The sequence below is a fragment of the Plutella xylostella genome, chromosome Z, assembly GCF_932276165.1.
Source record: "Plutella xylostella chromosome Z, ilPluXylo3.1, whole genome shotgun sequence".
NCBI lineage: Eukaryota > Metazoa > Arthropoda > Insecta > Lepidoptera > Plutellidae > Plutella > Plutella xylostella.
The window spans coordinates 10,982,806-11,001,072 of record NC_064012.1 but is presented as its reverse complement, the minus strand read 5'-3'; the positions used below and the strand labels follow the sequence as shown (position 1 = coordinate 11,001,072).

The 18,267-nt window shown below is 37.0% G+C and overlaps 1 protein-coding gene across 1 annotated transcript; it reads left to right on the top strand.

Moving 5' to 3' along the window:
- Nucleotides 1-2,414: 2,414 nt before the first annotated feature.
- Nucleotides 2,415-17,362, top strand: LOC105381606. Its single transcript, XM_011551377.3, has 5 exons — nucleotides 2,415-2,565; nucleotides 4,601-4,742; nucleotides 11,174-11,353; nucleotides 15,715-16,027; nucleotides 16,912-17,362. The coding sequence occupies exons 2-5, from the start codon at nucleotides 4,635-4,637 to the stop codon at nucleotides 17,082-17,084; spliced, it is 774 nt and encodes a 257-aa protein (XP_011549679.1). The 5' UTR covers nucleotides 2,415-2,565; nucleotides 4,601-4,634; the 3' UTR covers nucleotides 17,085-17,362.
- The last annotated feature ends 905 nt before the right edge of the window (nucleotides 17,363-18,267 follow it).

Genomic DNA, 18,267 nt, shown 5'->3' with positions numbered 1-18,267 from the left:
TCTCCTTGTTACACGTAATGAACACGCTAAATACCTATCATAAGAGATACTTAATACACTACAGTCGATCTGAAGTATTTTGTTTACGAATCTCTTGCGAATCTCAGACAAATTATTTTTTTATTTGTAGGCGAAATCATTTCGCTTGAATTATTGAGTACTTACCTACAACTTTGTAGAAATCTGAGCGCAACTTAAATTAATGAAACATTTAGTAAGTACTAGCGGTTCCCGCGCGCTTCGCTTCGCCTTAAAAAGTTTTCCCGTGGGAATTCCGGGATAAAAAGTACCCTATGTTCTTTCCCAGGGTCTAGACCGTATGGATACCAAATTTCATTCAAATCCGTTCAGTAGTTTTGGCGTGAAAGAGTAACAGACAGACAGACAGACACAGTTATTTTCGCATTTATAATATTAGTTAGGATTAGGATACATAATTCGTTTCTCGTTCATTCTAACGATACAATGTTAATATTAAAAAGCATTATTAATTATGTTTGAACTTGATAAAACACAGGACAAATGTAACTAATGGGCTAATCCTATCGCAATACGAGTTACCTCTACATTATTTCTGAGGACGACGTACTGAAAGTACTGTAAATGCCGAGACGAAATTTCGAGGTTCTATCGGTTCTTATGATATAGTTACAGTGCTTGTTCATGTGTGATGCTAGGGATAATTCCAAAGATGAATTGAGAACCTCATCCTTTGTTCGAAGTCTACTTGTTCTAGTTACAGATTTATTTAGAAAATTATTATAAACAGAGTTGAGAAATCTGTAATTACAATAAGTCAGTATACCTATTAAATTAAATATATATACGTTGTAGCAACATGCTCAAAGCGATTTTAAACATAAGTAAATGTTCAATAAACGAACGAATGTGCTTATACATCGCAGAATTAATAAATCCTTTTGATATACTCGTGGTTATCAGAAGCTTAATTAAAAACCCCGTCGCATGCAGGGATTTATGAGAACGCACAGGCAATAGGCAACTTCCGGGTTTTGTTACAAAAAAAGCGCGCTTTTAATAACGTCTAGTGCCCTACGAACGGGTAAGTATTATACCTATACATTTAGAATTTTGTTACCCCCTTGATACAGGTTTCATTGTATTTTGGTTTAGTTTATCAGCTTAATTATAGTTCCTTTGACTACTGCCGAGTTCCACTAAGAATGTCTGTCGCTTTCTGTACGTATACTGACAAAGCAAAGGAGACAGATTTTAGGTTAACCTTAGTTTAAAGTTCCTTCGTGCAACTCACCGTAAGCCACACCATGCTAACTGCAAACAACTGTGCGTCAAAGGAATACCACTGTTAGCTTTCAAATTATTATCTAGAGAAATGTTTGATTCATTAGATCAGTATCGAAGTTACTGGAATATCAAACATTATAAATCAAATGAAACGCTTTGAGCTATGTTTGTTTTAGAGGTACCTAGTTACGTTTGTGTGTTCACTTCTGCCACATCCCTCATATTTAGAAAGGTTAAAAATATCAATAATAAAATATAATTACCAAAAATCTTTCCAAAATTAATATGAAGATCTAAAAATTAACAAATTGTGTTTTAAACTTAAATCCATCTACTTAAGTCCATCAGGTATTTATCCAACAATAGCTAATTAGGTACTACTTTTACGTACCAACGATCTATTTCATGTATTGCACCGCTTTTCTTACTTAGTGGTCACGATACGACAGTAATAGATAGTAAATTGTGGTTGTTTGTGGTGTTTCAAAACACTTATCTTACTTTGCGGTCGGTGGTTAAAAGTTAAGTAAAATCTGTAAGTGTAAAACGGTACCTAATTGCCTGCACGTGGCTCCCTCGAATGAATATTAGTTAATTTACCACTTAACGTACGGATAGAGAAGTACTTATGTTCCTGCCTACGACGATTCCACATTAATTTATGAGATATTACATTGCTTTCTATACCTTCCTTGGCTTAGGTCATCTATTACCTCGCTGATCCACTGGCTTGTTCCAAGTAGTCATACACGTAGTTCTATGTATCACTAGGTAGGTACTTGGAAATTTCATTCCACTCATGGTTGATGGGTTCACACATCCATTAGATGCGCTGATTTCCTCACTATGTTTTCCTTCCCGTAAGATTGATGCTAAGTACGTATATCCTCTTCCTCTTCATCAAGAAGGCAATTACACAAAATATTAAGCAGTTTATGGCAGTAAATCTACTTCTCCCAGTAATCTTTATCGGGCCAGAAAGACTGAAGGGCTAAAGAGTAAAGATATAAACAACTGACACACATTCTGGATGTGTCATGTAAACTAAACGAAGCCAGCTGTTGTACCGAATCTGTCCAAGTCTGCACTTAAGTCTATTTCGGTTGAAATGTTCATTCAAAACGATGAAACTTTCAAGCGAATGTACCTGCAACTATAGGATCGGTTCGGAACAAAAGCTGATATATTTCGAGTTGGCTCACGGATAAACATAGGATCGCCCACGCCGGCCCTCGGCGGGCACTGCGCGCGGGCTCTCGCCAGTCCCACTCGCCGCTTCCCGCGACGTACACGCATCAGGTCAGTACCAACACTTTCTCATATTTCTCTCCAATTCCTCACATTTCTTGTTTCCCCTCATCTCTTCTTCCCTCACAACCTCAGCTTCATCCACGCCTGTCCAGCGAATTCCAAACTTAAAATCTTCTTCTTTCAGGGCTATGCGCTAATTGACTTTTTAATCTGCAGTGTTTTGTTTATATTTACCAGCCAGTATATCATTTTGGAATGTATAAATACAGTTTTAGATTTGATCGCCGCCGCCTAGCTGATCGCTCGGTCGCATTCGTATTCAGCGAGTGCATACAATGGCGAGGTGTGTCGGACGAACAAAAACCGGGTTTTCGCTACTAAAAATACCTTCGTATCGAATGTTTGCGAATTCTATTTTCAATTTGTTCCACTGTTCACCGCACGCGACCGCGCTCGCTCGCCCGTCGGACGTGAAATATCGATAAACGGCACTCGGCGTAATGGACCTTCAGTCCCCGTCCAGAACCTCATGTTCCTGTTTACACTGTCAAAACATCATTATATTTATTTACATTATACAATTTCATTGAAAAATAAAAAGTTATCCATTGAAGTTTTAGTTGCTTTGGTGCCAAGAATTTACTTTTTATCGTATTTTCATGATTACGTCAATTATACATTATGTTGGTCGGAACTGTTGTCTCGTTAATGCTATTTTTGTTTCGTCGGTTTTATGTTCGTGTTAGCTAAATGATTTAGTATAGGAAGCTACTTCTTGTTTGCTGGAATCAGTCGTTTGGCCTTGCGCGGGCGCATATCGTATATACGTTTTAACTATCTACATCAAGTATTAGGTTTTGATCTGACTTCAGTTTCGACATCAGGTGTTAGCCAGTAATTCTGGCACATGGTTCGGGATTACAACGAGGTCACAATAGCTTCAATGACATACATTTCAGAACGATTTGCATTTGAATACAAAGTTCTTCCGATATTTAAATAATTTTATCTACAGCAACATGCAATCTACGTCGTAATTTTGCAACATTTAAGCATTTATGAAACTTTCATTAATAGTTTTGGATAACAATAAACTGTATTCATAAGAAGACGTCTAAGTATTCACTCAAGTAGAACAATAAAAGTTGTTAGCGAACTGAACAAATTAAATACCGTTCTTATTAAATTTACTTTGTACTATTCAGTTTTCGTTCATTGTTTTGCTTGAATAAGTTAAAGTATTAACGCTACAATATTAAGTAGGTTTGAATAGGCTTCCGCATCTAGACTTCATAGAAAGTATGGAAAATGAAGTTGAATTCTATGGTTTATTGCAACATTGTGAGATCTTGTTAGCATTTTCGCGAAAAACACTATACTAGTGCTGGTCGTCGTGGTGAAAATATTAGCCAGAATGATTAGTTGTCAGTCGCTGATTTCCTACGCGTACACCTACAGTTATACCTACAATATACAGTTCATACAGAATCAAATATTTTGACCATCTATTTACCGACAACCAGTAATAAAATAACAACTACGTATTATTTTAATTAAATGTACATTACCTTGACTGAGTTGCAGTTATACCTACACACAACGGAAACGTTTATCCCAATATAAAACTGTCCATTTTTAACAGGCAATCACAAACAAAAAAATCCACCGTAGTAAAATTTTAACTAGGTAGACTATTTTTGTGGGATAAATAGAGCAAAATTTATTGGCTAGGATTAGTCTAGGGGTACTTTTGATGTGTGTGAAATCCCCCGTGGCCAAAGCATTCACACAACTGTATTTTATCACGTTTTGCCGATAAGCTTTTTGCACCGAACGCATCAAAGGATTTAAAGGTTCAGGTGATGGAATATCTAAAAAAACGCTCGTCAATTTATTTTGTTCCGCAAGGAATTATTACATATATTCCGTAATGTTGACATGAAATTAAAAAATATAAAGTTACTCAAACATACAACCTCGTCGCCAAAAATTCACACATTTTCCACTTCCTGTCACTATAAGCTAGACTCACTAGCGCCATCTTTTGACACCGGTATTAACTTCTAATCCGTTTTGTTTACAGTTTAGGACTCGGGAGTTTAGAAAGAGACAGCGCTATGAGTCGTGTCGGTAGAGTGAGGCGCACGCGCGTCTACGACTGCAACTACAACAAGGGAGAGAGCTACTACCGCCCGGTGCTCGACCGACTCGATGGCAAAAGCACGGTAAGACAGATAAAACCAGGACAGACAGATAGACAGACGGACAGACATGACGAAACTATAAGGGTTTCCATGTAGACTACGGAACCCTAAAAATACATACAGACGAATTGAGAACCTAATTCTTTTTTCAAAGTCGGTTAATAGAACAAAAACGCCAAATGAACTTAAAATCAATAATGAGGTTTATGAAATCCTCTTCCATTTTTCGATGGATGAAAATATTGTTGGATATTTTGGTGGAAAGCAAACAAACTTTTATAGATTCACTGAGATTTATTTAAAAGCCGGCATAAGTACATTACAACCATGAGAGAAGAGAGTTATATGTGATTGACAGCTTGTCAAAGTGAAAGATGACATTTGACGTATGACAGTTAGGAATGTGTTTACTAAGTACGTTACATTACAAGCAAATAACTAAACTCCAACACTGGCCCTTAAACACATACATAACTATTTAACATGAGTTTAGACCTTTCACATCAACCATAAATAAAATGCACTATATAAAATACCTACTATGTACTTATACAGTTAAACTAACTCTTACATAAGTGTTACACAAGTACATAACAAAATAAGTTAATCCTAACAGTCTTATTTCAAAGTAAATAACTACTGAACAGTTTTTCATGAACACTAAATGCATGAATCTTACCCATGTTAACACAACATATTAAAACATTTTATACTAGAAAACCAACAACTACAAGTTTGAAATACAGTTATTTTAACATTAAGTTCACAAATTTGCAATGTTTCTCCTTACAAAGTGCTTTAGTTAAAACATCAGCTAACATATCATTTGTTGACAAATATCTCACTTGCACAATACCATTGTTAACAATTTCTTTAATAAAATGGTGACGTATGTCTATATGTTTGGTTCTGGAGTGAAACATAGAGTTTTTACACAGTTTTATAGCAGATTGGTTATCATTAAATATACATATTTTAGGCGTGATACCAAACATTTCTAACATAAATTTCCTTATAAATAAAGACTCTTTACATGTGTCGGACAACGCCATGTACTCCGCCTCCGTGCTTGACAGAGCAACAGTGCGCTGTTTGCGACTTTCCCAAGATACTATTGAGTCACCTATACAGAACACATACCCAGTATACGACCTGCGATCATGATTATCTGATGCCCAGTCTGCATCAGCGTAAGCAGTTATATCCAACCCGCTTTTATAGAATGTAAGACCTAAATTGATAGTTCCCTTTAAATACCTTAAAATCCTTTTAGCGGCCTTCCAATGACTTTCTCCAAAGCAGTTGTTGAATTGGCTGAGGTAACTCACTGCATGACTGATGTCCGGTCTCGTACTAACAGCTACATACATCAGTGAGCCAATCAAACCTCTGTAATCATAGGTATCATTACTTTGACTCTCCTTGGTTAATTTTAAACCAGTCTCCATGGGCGTACCCACAGGCTTACATTCCTCCATTCGGTATTTCTTCAGTAATTTTTCTATGTAGTTTGACTGATCAAGTGAAATATTATTACCTTTTCTAGATAGTTTCATTCCGAGGATGTGTTGGGCTGGCCCTAGATCTGTGATATCAAATTCATTCTGCAATTTACGTTTTATTTCCTCCTTTCCTTGGAATTCTGGAGATGTAAACACAATTAAATCGTCCACATACAGAGCTATGATCATCATTGATCGACTGTCATTCTTGTCATATTTGAAGTATACACATGGTTCCGAAGATAAACGGCTGAAGTCCAATTTATCACATAATACCTTAGTGATTTTATCATACCAGGATTTGGAAGCTTGTTTTAGGCCGTACACTGCTTTGTTTAGCTTGTAGACCATGTTTTCACTCCCCGGTACTTCAAAACCCTCCGGCTGTTCCATGTAGACTGTTTCCTCTAGTTCCCCATTGAGAAAAGCGGTCTTCACATCAAGATGATCAATGGACATGTTGTATTCTGCTGACAATGCAAGCAGCATTCGAATTGTCGAGTATCTCACGACAGGTGAGAATGTTTCTTGGTAATCTATACCATATTGTTGAGAATAACCTTTAGCTACTAAGCGAGCTTTAAATTTAAGTAACTCTCCATTCAGGCCATACTTTTTCTTATATACCCATTTACATTTTACAGGTTTATGTTCAGGGTCTCGTTCTGTCAGAGTCCAGCATTTATTCTTAATAAATGAATCATACTCATCTTTCATCGCTTTACGCCAACCATCTGCTTCTGGTCCATTCAATGCCTCAGTTGCTGTCTGCGGTTCATCAGGATCATGGTCAGCCAGTCTGACAAAGTTGGCTCGAAGCGGAGACTCAGCAACATCATCATAGCTGGAGTCTGAAGTCAGTTCGGCTTCAGCTAGCGATTCTCTCCCTGGAACGTAAGTAGTGTCCAAGCGATCATCTGGCCCTTCATTTGTGCTGTCCTCACTCTCGGAATCATCAAGTGTAATTGTGCTGATTCTGTTTATATTCTGTGATTGTCTGTCGTCAGATATATCAGTATCTACAGTGGATGATTCCGATTGAGGAATTACATTTTCATTCAAGTTAATATCAACAAATAATTGTTGATCTACAGTATCATCATGCGACATGTCTTTAACATAGAACTTATCCTCCAAGAATACAACATCTCGAGAATGCTTAATATCTCTAGGATTAGTTGGATCAATAAGCCGGTATCCTTTTGATTCTTCACTATACCCCATAAATATGTATGGTTTGCTCTTTTGATCTAACTTCTTTCTATTCTTTACCATCACATAGGCAATGCATCCAAATACTTTTAAATTGTTCAGATTTACCTTTTTCTTGCTCCATTTTTCCTCCGGGGTCGCACCAAGAACAGCCTTAGTCGGGCTTCTATTCTTTAGGTAGACGGCTGTGTTCACCGCTTCGGCCCAGAATTTCATCCCCAATCCGGCATCCATCAGCATGCATCGCACCTTCTCCATAATGGTTCTGTTGGCTCGTTCTGCAACACCATTCTGCTGTGGAGAATCCGGTATAGTCTTCTGATGCTTGATACCATTGGCTTTGAGAAATTCCTGAAAAATAGAACTCATATATTCTCCCCCTCTATCACTCCTAAGTACCTTTATTTTCTTCCCAGTTTCATTTTCCACAAGCTGCTTAAATTCCTGAAAATACCTAAAAGTCTCATCTTTAGACTTCAGAAAGTAAGTATACTGCTTCCTTGTGTAGTCGTCTATGAAACTCAATGTGTACTTGGAACCACTTAGAGATGGAACCTGCATTGGCCCACACAGGTCTGTATGAACCAGTTCTAAGACATCACTTGCCCTACTAAATGAGCGTTTAGGGAATGGTTGTCTACTCTGTTTTCCCTCAATACACGGTATACAGTGTTTATAATCTGAATCTTTATAATCAACACCTACGGCCATACCTTTACGGAGAAGATTCATACTTCTCGCATTCAGATGCCCAAGACGTCTGTGCCACAACTCCTGGGGTGTCGAGGCAGCTGCTGTTGCCGCCACTAGTTCGCACTCCTCCACCTTTGCTGCATTGCCAGCAGCAGTACTGGCGTTGTCCGACACAGTGTCAAGTTGATACACACCGTTCACCTGAGTTCCAGTAGCTAGAACTTCATTACCATCACGAATTGTACAAGAATTACGATTAAATGTGACTTCATAGCCCTTGCGCGTCATCGCACTAACAGACAATAGGTTGGTACTTAAGTTAGGTACATAGTAAGTTTCACTTATTGTTCTTACACAGTCTTTTAATTTAATTTCAACTTCACCAAGTCCAGCTGTTGATAACCTCTCACCATTTGCCACGCTCACATCCACAGTTTTATTTGGATTGCAGCTCACCATCATGTCGCGACTGTTGCACATATGGTTAGTGGCTCCTGAGTCTATATACCACACATTGCTGTGAACTTTCACAGACAAGGCTGTGACGAGAGCCTTCGACTTAGGTTTTTCATGCTTTGTTGTCTGTTTTTCATGATAAGCCTTCTTTTCTGTGCAGTTACTTGAGTAATGCCCTGCACGTTTGCACCTGAAGCACTTTATTTGTTTCCGAGTGACGAGGGCAGTCACTCCATCTTCTTTATCTTGCCTTCTCTGTGTCTCCTGTAGTAATTTGGCAGATACATGTTCCGTTGTCAATTTTTGGCCTGAATTTTCGATAGCCATAATTAACGGATCATAGTCGGAAGTAAGGCCACTCAATATAATGACAGCGATGAATTCATCATCCAATGGGGATTCAATTTCACTTAACTGATGTGCAACTTCTTTAATTTTGTTTAAGTAGCCATCCATGGAATTGCTGTCTGCAAGTTTTGTTCCAAACAAACTCCTGAGTAAGCCTAGTTTTCTGCACAGACCTTTGCCTTCGTACGTATCTTTCAAGTTGTTCCAAGCTTCGTAGGCACTTTTAGCTGTTCGTATGTACGGAATAACAGATGGTTGCACTGATAAAGCAATTCGCGCCAATGCCTTACTGCCCTTTTTGTCATCACTTGTTTCCTTTTCCACATATTCCCACAATTCTTCATGAATGAGCACCATCTTCATTGAAAACTTCCAAGTGGAATAATTTTCAGTTCCTTTTAATTTTTCCACCGTATAGGAACCGTTTGATGAAGTCGTCATTATGATTGAGGTTATGTATTTATGGTAATTTCGGAAACTTTAATTCTGAAAAATAAAAGTACTTTCCACTTTTACCAACCACGCTCTGCTACCATGTTGGATATTTTGGTGGAAAGCAAACAAACTTTTATAGATTCACTGAGATTTATTTAAAAGCCGGCATAAGTACATTACAACCATGAGAGAAGAGAGTTATATGTGATTGACAGCTTGTCAAAGTGAAAGATGACATTTGACGTATGACAGTTAGGAATGTGTTTACTAAGTACGTTACATTACAAGCAAATAACTAAACTCCAACAAATATTCTACGCTCTCTTACAAGCGGATTAACTGCACAAAAAACCTGCAGAAAAGCTCTTACAGCTTGAAAGACTTAATACTCCGCTTTTAGATAGGTACATATTTTATAAGAATATAATAAATTCAGTGTGTTAACAATTCTAAGTACTCATTATAAAATTTAAAACTTATGCTGTTTTGTGCCTACTGAGGGTATTTGTCGGTAGTCGGTACCCAAAAAATTACTAATGAGAGAGAGAGAGAAACATCGATAAGCTAAACCTTCAAATATTGATTTGCAGTTACCTACACTTTCCAACAAGATCAAACGAAACTAAGTGATAAAATAAATTGTTATTATAGAACAAAATAAAATATGAAGGTACTATTACCACCAATTAAAATGTGGTTCAACGCAGTGCTAAACCGCACCTAATGCAGGGATTGTAATTGCCAACCACAAATCAATATGGATGTTTTACAAATAAAACTTTCAAATGGATTTGGTTTGTATTTTATTTTATGCGTAGGTACATGAGACAGACACACACACACACACACACACACACACACACACACTCACGCCTTGTACTAATGTACTCCCTTGCGGGGTAGGCAGAGGTGCATTGCTGCACCCACTTTTCGCCAGAGTGTTTTGTTAGTCCCAATGTAATAGGGGGCGGGCCTATTGCCATGTTACGGGCACATCCAAGACCCGAGAACAAATATCTGTGTTTAAACAAATATCTGCCCCAGCCGGAAATCGAACCCGGGACGTTCGGCTCAGTAGTCAGGGTCACTAACCACTACGCCATTCGGTCGCCTATGAGACAGACATATCAAACAATATTATTTTTGTTTATAATGGGTAAAGTAAATTAAAAAAAATAAGGTACTCACCTAGTCTTAGGTAATAGCAAGATAATTAATTAAATCAATTTAAAATACTTATCACGGAAAAGTGCACCATTTTCCAACTATTACTTAGTGGGTGTCCTATGATTAAGTGAACGTGGATTAGGTACGTAATATGTAGATTAGAATAATTGTAATGAGCGACGCAAAATTAATTATTTCCGACATTATATAAACCATTTCTGCTTCAAAGAAATTAATGTTCCTTTCTGGTCCTAATAAAAAAATAGTGAAAGAAACATATTTTTGTGAATTAAAAGTGATGTTAATCTCATGTTCAGGTAGATAACCTCAATTCTGTAGGTACCTCTGTACACACACACTCTTTAACACCAAATTAATTTTAAACGGAAAAAACTAGATTAATGACTCCTTCTGCAATATTTAAGTACAATTAACAGCGCATCAGAATATTATAATTAAATTTTCTTAAAAATTTAGGATTTTTTTGGTGTCTTCATTTTATGAGTCGAACTTTTTCATTGATCGTGAGATGGACTACATCTATTTAGTTTATTACTTCTATGGTGTATTCCAGTGTCCAGCAATATTGAATTATTAACGTAACCATTCATTCAATAACCTCCCTCTCCACGCTCACAGGTCACCAGCTCCCGTGCCGAGTCCGAACGTAACCTGAAGACTGACGTGGACTCCCGCATCAGGAGCGCCCTGGAGGAGACCGAGGCCGCACAGGACGAGCTGTTCGACTCCCGGGGCAACCGCGCCAGCCGGGGCAAGCCGCTGTCTGCCGCCTTTGAGGACGAGGACCTTGGAGATGAGGTTAGTCTGGAAGTGTTGTTAGCGTGTCTGGGGTAAACTCTAGGATTGGAGTAGGGTTGGTCACAGATTGTTATACTATTCACGCCACACGTGGAAATCACTTATTAATTAAACTTTTCAATAGTCAGATAAATGTTTAGTATCTGAGGAACAAAATGGTTGATGTCACTGTTTAAAGGTGGATTTCCACCGCCGTGGTAATACAAGGCAAGTCGAGAATTGAATTGAAATTTGTATTATTTACATGACTTACAATTCTGTAAAAATATGTACCTACATGAATGTTTTTACTAGTGGAGCAATAAATAATCTTCTATTTTAAGCTTCCATTTATATGATTCATTTTAGGTATGATCTTCATCATCAGATGCATAATTGCCTTAGTCCGACTCGTATTTTCGTAACATACGTCAACATTTTGCATGACATGTTTATATTTCTTTGCTAATATTAGACATTGCAATCAGTTGTAGAGTTGTAGAATTGCATATTGCTGCCAAAGTCTATACTTTTTCTATTTTTAAAGCAGTCCAGTCATGGTTGTATGATGACTTATATGGAGAATGTGCAAGAGTTTCATAGTGCATAATTTATTTTACTGTTTGTCACATATTTATTTTTGTTGAGGATGCGTTTATTTTAGGTCGGATCATCAAGCTTCAGCTTTTGGTTCAAATGCACTCGGGTGATTAAAGATCACCAGATTTTTACTTTTTTTTTTTTTTATGTAGCCTGGTTAGTATCCCACTGCTGGGCAAAGGCCTCCTTATAAATTGACCATCGGTCCCGATCCTGTGCCTCCTTCGGCCATTGAGGTAAAAACTTGTCGAGGTCGTCCCGCCATCTCCGTCTGGGTCTTCCACGACGCCGACGTCCATCATTGGGCACTTTTTACTTACGAAATAAAAATTAAAAAATTTCATGACAAACTTCCATTCCCGCATTAGAAGCATGTGAGCTTTGGATTTTATATAAGATAAAATCCCATTTGATTTCAGATTCTGTTAGCATAAAAGAATATATCCAAATACAAAATAACATAGTCCATTTCATCGGTCTATACTATACTATACTATAGTATACCGTAGGCGCGGCAAAGGCATTTTTATTTACAGACCTTAAATTGTAAATTCTGGGTATACCCGCTTTGCTTCTTATTAACTCTAAAAATGACTGTAACGTGTGTAAGTGACAACCAGCAATAAAACCTCAACACGCTCTATTCTTCTTATGCAAGTGAATGTCCAAGCTCCGTGCTGTGTTGAATAAAATAGGTGGTCTCTTATGCAAATATTGGATCCTTTGGTGTTTGATCCCTTTGAATGCGTTTCTTCCCGGTAAGCCGGTATTGCACCGTTAACATACCCGCTGGCACGAGTCGTTTGAGGTTAGAGGTTACACATCGATTTACATAATATTATGTAGGGGAAGTTCTTTTAAAGATAATAGATTTCGCATCAGCAATAGGTGTCTTAGAATGTAATCAAAGGCGAATATCAAAAAATGTTATCGTATAAATTATGTCAGTCGGTTTTTTACTATTTTTTGTCACATCATTAGGGATTACTGTAAAGTTTTTCAACATATAGAATACAAGAATTACTTTAATAAAATTCTAAATAGCCCGTCCTACGCAAATGAAATCAAGTAGAATCGTTCAAGCTACTAGGTAAGTACATATAAAAATAACTTTATCAGTATCAACTTTACCTAAATTGATTTATCTGAATCCAATTAACTCCGTTCATAGTTTATTTATTTCTATTGGAATTTATTTCTATTTAATAGAATCTCCAGCTGTGATAGACGCATCGAGTACCTACCTGATTGCTTAAAAATATACATATAATGATATATAATTTAAGTAAAAATCTGAACTCTAGACAGACAGGCATTATCATCAGATATTATTGTCTCCCAATGACTGACTATATTTATTTACACAGCACGCAGTCTCGTACCTTAATGTAAACTTATTTTGACGGCAAAAAATATAGGTATATTATAATCATGTTGGTGTTTGTATTCGTCTTCTCTGCCCACGTAACTTCAGTTTTTATTAAATTTGTTTACGTGTAAGCGATGTTCTACGCATTGCTTTTAGGTAACAAGTTTTACATTTCAAAACCAACATAACTCCACTTTATCATCTAGGTTATCAGACAAAAGCCGTATCCCAATTTTTGAGCTCCCGCGGTTTAGTTATTTTAAGAATCTCGAATCCCGGCTGACATAGACAATAGAACTGCGCATATTCACGGCTGTTATTTCCATAAATTGGCTGTCTGTCCGGCACACTACAGCTACAGAAAAAAAACCGAAACCTCGCTAATTGAAAACATCAGAGAATCGTCAGACTCACTTATCAGAGTCAGGGGGTTCACTCCAATTTTACGACTAGGTACGAAATATTATGGATAGGATGCCACCCTAGGATATTTTTAAAGGTAGAACACATCCAAATCTTCATATATAAACTATTACAGTAGTTCACAATGTCAAAAGTTCAATTTGCAAGACTTAACACATGGTTGACACACCGGGCCGATACGATATAATTATTCCAGCGAAGTCTCAAGTTAAATCTTGTGGTGTAAACACCTAGGTTTATTTTGCATTTAAATTGAGGGCATATTACCTATCAATTAAGTTTCAGTTTTCTCGGGAGCTAGGCTGGCTGAGCTGAAATCGAGGGGATATGTACAAAGGTTCCACTCGAGAGAGCCACATACAGGAACTTCACCCCCTTTCAGAATAGAATAGAATAGAATACCTATTAATTATATGATTCGACGTTATTGTGCTATAATATAGTAGTAATAAAGTAAGTACGTAGCATATTGAATAAATAATATTATTCGTTAACTCGGAGTAGCCATTTAGGTTACGAGGAATCCATTTACTCACATATCTCGCAATACTTTGCAAGGATTTGTTTATGTCGGTGTTATTGACGTTGCGATTAAAAACAGGATTTAAATAAATATTAGATATAAAATACTGTTATAGTGAACATGGTTATTGAAGGTTTAGTTTTGAGTTTAGTTTTATCTTTCTCGATGCATAAAACAAGTAGTATTTTATATTTAAAATGAGAAATATTTTTTTTTAAATATTCGTACACATTTAAACGGTACGGATATCAACTTTATTAAAATATACTGGGGATTGCAGCCATTGTTGACAATACGGTCAAAGGGTTTTATTTATTTTCAAAAATCATGGATCCATCAGGCGAACAATAGGAAAATACCTATTGTCACTTGTTTTCAGCATACCTAGCGAATAGCGAGCGTAGGCTATGAAAGGGATAAAAAACCTAAGTATTAAAATTTGATCATGCATAATTTTAATTCAATTAGGCAATAATTTTATCGAGCACTAATTACACCATTATTATGTAACTCCATATTCTATTCACAATATACTCTTGCACTATTAAACTTAGCTTATAATTATAACATCATAATTATCTGGACTAATAGGACGATTATCCCCCTATTATGTATCTAGATTAATTAATTTCCAGGTAAGTAACTGTTACCCAATGTTATTTACTTCACATAACAAGAATAGCTGAATTTTCAATTCTTAAAATACTTTATGTATGTATGAAAAGTATATAAAGGTATTCTTTGCAGTGGGCGTCGATTCTTGGAATGTTACGTATGACTGCAGTAAATGGAAATCTATTTTAAATTATACCTGTACGTCTATCACAGGATTCGATACTATTTTCGAATCTACACAAACATATGGAAAAAAACAAATGACACTTTTGGAACAGACAAATTTGCCTTACATTTTGACAGTGACAGATGACGATACTGTTCTTTTTCCATATGTTTGTGTCGTTTCGAAACTGTACTGTTGACAGCGTGTTGCAAAAGTGGTAAAGTAAGCTAAAAGAGAGTGGCTTAGCTCGTCATTTTGAACATTTTATTGCTCAATATCTAGTAACTTATTTGACTGTAGAAGTTACCATACTTTTTTATTTTGATCTGTAAAATATAGTATAGGTACATATAAGCAAAGGTATACAGGATGTTTTAAAAATGGTATACTAATGGGTGACTAGGGGAGTCATTGTAAACATTTATTTTGGTACGATTATCGAAAATTTCATAGTAATGGTATAATTAATCATTCCACCATTGTAAAACCCGGTATATCTCAGAAGCTACGAAGCTATTCCCGGTACTCGCTAATTGAATCATTCTGTTCCAAATAGAGACATATTTTCAATAATTTAATTATTTATTTACTTTATATTCAATTATCTTCCATCATGAAAGCATAACATTAAAAACAAAAGACTACCCAGACCAAAAGTACCAACTTCCAAACCACCCTAATTCCAGGTGACACAATCTCTGAAGCGCCTGCGCGCCGGCAAGAAGAGCTCCCGCTTCGCCGAGGACATCGACTTCGAGAACACCGTGTCCAACCTGGAGAACCGTATGAGGATCTCCGACAAGATCCTGGAGAGTGTGGGCATCAACTCGGAGATGTCCAGCGCCCGCCGCGCGCTCGCTGACAATGAGGAGAGGACTGAGAAGCGTATCGCGAGGAGGCTGAACGACGAGGGGAACCTGACCAAATGGACGGCGCTGAAGAGCGATGATGAGTCGAATGCCGTGCAGAGAGCTAAGGCTACCAGGGCGCGTCTTACAGGTTAGTACTCAACTACCGTAAACTCACGAGCAATGAAAAAGTTCCAGTGACAAAAGCACCAAATTACAAACGAATGAAAATAATAGCAGTCTACAAAGTGTGCAATATTGAAGTACATTTAACAGCGCATCAGAATATTAGCATCTAAAACTTAAATTTTGATCAAATGATAAATAGCACGTATGGAAAATGTTGGATCTTTTGGGGTCGACTTTTTGTAAGTGTAACTTTTAATTGCTCTTGAGTGTATTAACATTTAAGTATTTCACTTCCTCTATAGTGTAAAAATAAATGTGAATATAGAGTCAACATTCACATTCACTGGTCTATGAATAGACGTTTGTCGTTTTCGATGTAGTAGCGTAGCTATGTTGTGTGCACTAAAATGTGGCTCGGCTTTAGTAACTGTCAGTACAATTATGTCTGTTGAGCGTGTGCGACTGTTTATAATAGCGTAGGTGCCAATAACCACCTTTTTAACACTTCAGATATTGAAAATTTTAAGTTTTATTTACTTCTCCTCTTTTACGTTAATATAAAAATAAGATAAATACAGAAATATAGCAAATTTGTGAGAAAACTAAGCAATAACCGCAATCTATAAACAGTTCCATTTACAAAATGTCACCAAATTACCCCTATTTAAAAAATATATACCTACTTATTTAATTTAAATTTGATCGATATATTCTCGTTTTTAGTTGGTAATAGTCTGATACACTGTTAAAATGTACTTCAATACTGCAGACGGCGTCATTAAGCTAGTCGTTTCCGTATAGGAGTGATTTATTGCTATTTTCACAGGAACTTTTTCATTGATCGTGAGTATATTATGAGCCAATATACATAGCATTCCTTCCTTCATTCCCTTCTTTCCTACACAGATCTGGAGGACGAGATGACGGAGCTGAGCGAGCGGTCAGCCGCCCGCGAGAAGCGTGCGGCCCGCCTGCGCGCTCTGGTCGCGGAGAACGAAGCCGAGGAATCCAGCTCCAACGTCACATCCACCAAGGTCACCTTCCGCGCCGAGAGAGAAAAGAAACAAGTCACCTTCTAAACCACCAACCTGCTGACTGAGCCATCCAGTTCACCACAGATGATTAAGTAGCTTAGCGACTCCATTTGTCGCGCTTGGACTATTTTTCGCGGATGGACCATTTTCGCTGATGGACCATTTTTCGCTAATGGACCATTTGTTGCAGATAGATCATTTGGGAGTGATTGTGGGATAGCTCAGTCGGTTGGGATGTTAGCTCCTGCATTTTACGTGTACTGTATTATTCGAGTTGATGTCTATTTTATACTTTGTTGAATAGAATAAAGAGATGTGTATTCCCTTGTTTTTGTATTGCCTAAATGTTATTTTGTAATTATATTTACAAAAAAGTTGGGGGTATTTATTTATTTTAAATAAGGTCCCATGTATATCTGCCTGCTGTCCATTGTAGGGGCTAATTCAAAGGTACCTAAATAGCTATTATTTTTTACTGTAAATTTCACGTTAATCTTTAAAGGAGCTTTAGAACATTTATGGGGATTTCTGTAATCCGCATAATTATTTAATTATAATTACAGTATGATGTCCTACGACTATCTTCATCATTTAAGGTCTGTATACATATTTCCCTTCTGTGATATCGCCGACACCATGTAAATGAGGATATAATTGTAGCCTGACTGGAGGCAGCAGACAACGATGGACAGGTAGTCTGATAGTAGTTAGATAAGTGAGGTTGGTGATGGACAAATTATCTAGTCAATAAGTTGGCGAGGAAGCGCTGGATGCGAGTCGCCGCGCGTCGACAGACAAGGTGAAAAACATAAGTGGAGGCCTATGTTCAGCAGTGGACGTCCTATGGCTGAGATTATGATGATGAATATATTTTTTTAACAATGGCCATAAGTACTTAGAATTAAGGAATAAATATCAAGCTAACATTATACGAATAATAGCAGAATCTAAAATAGTATTTTAAATTACTCGTTTCTAGACTTATGATTGTGAGCTATCATGTAGAATTAAGGTAGTTACACGCCATTAAAGTTATAAGTAAGTATTCACCTCGCCAATTGCTGCAATAGAGAGAGCTATTTAAGTCCTTATGATAATACAATAATATAATTTTAGATTCAATATTTTATTAAGTAGCTAGGTACATATTCGTCATTAAAATAATAACACTAAGTAAGTACTTGCTTATATTATTTTATCAATAATGCTATTGACGGTGGCCGAAAGG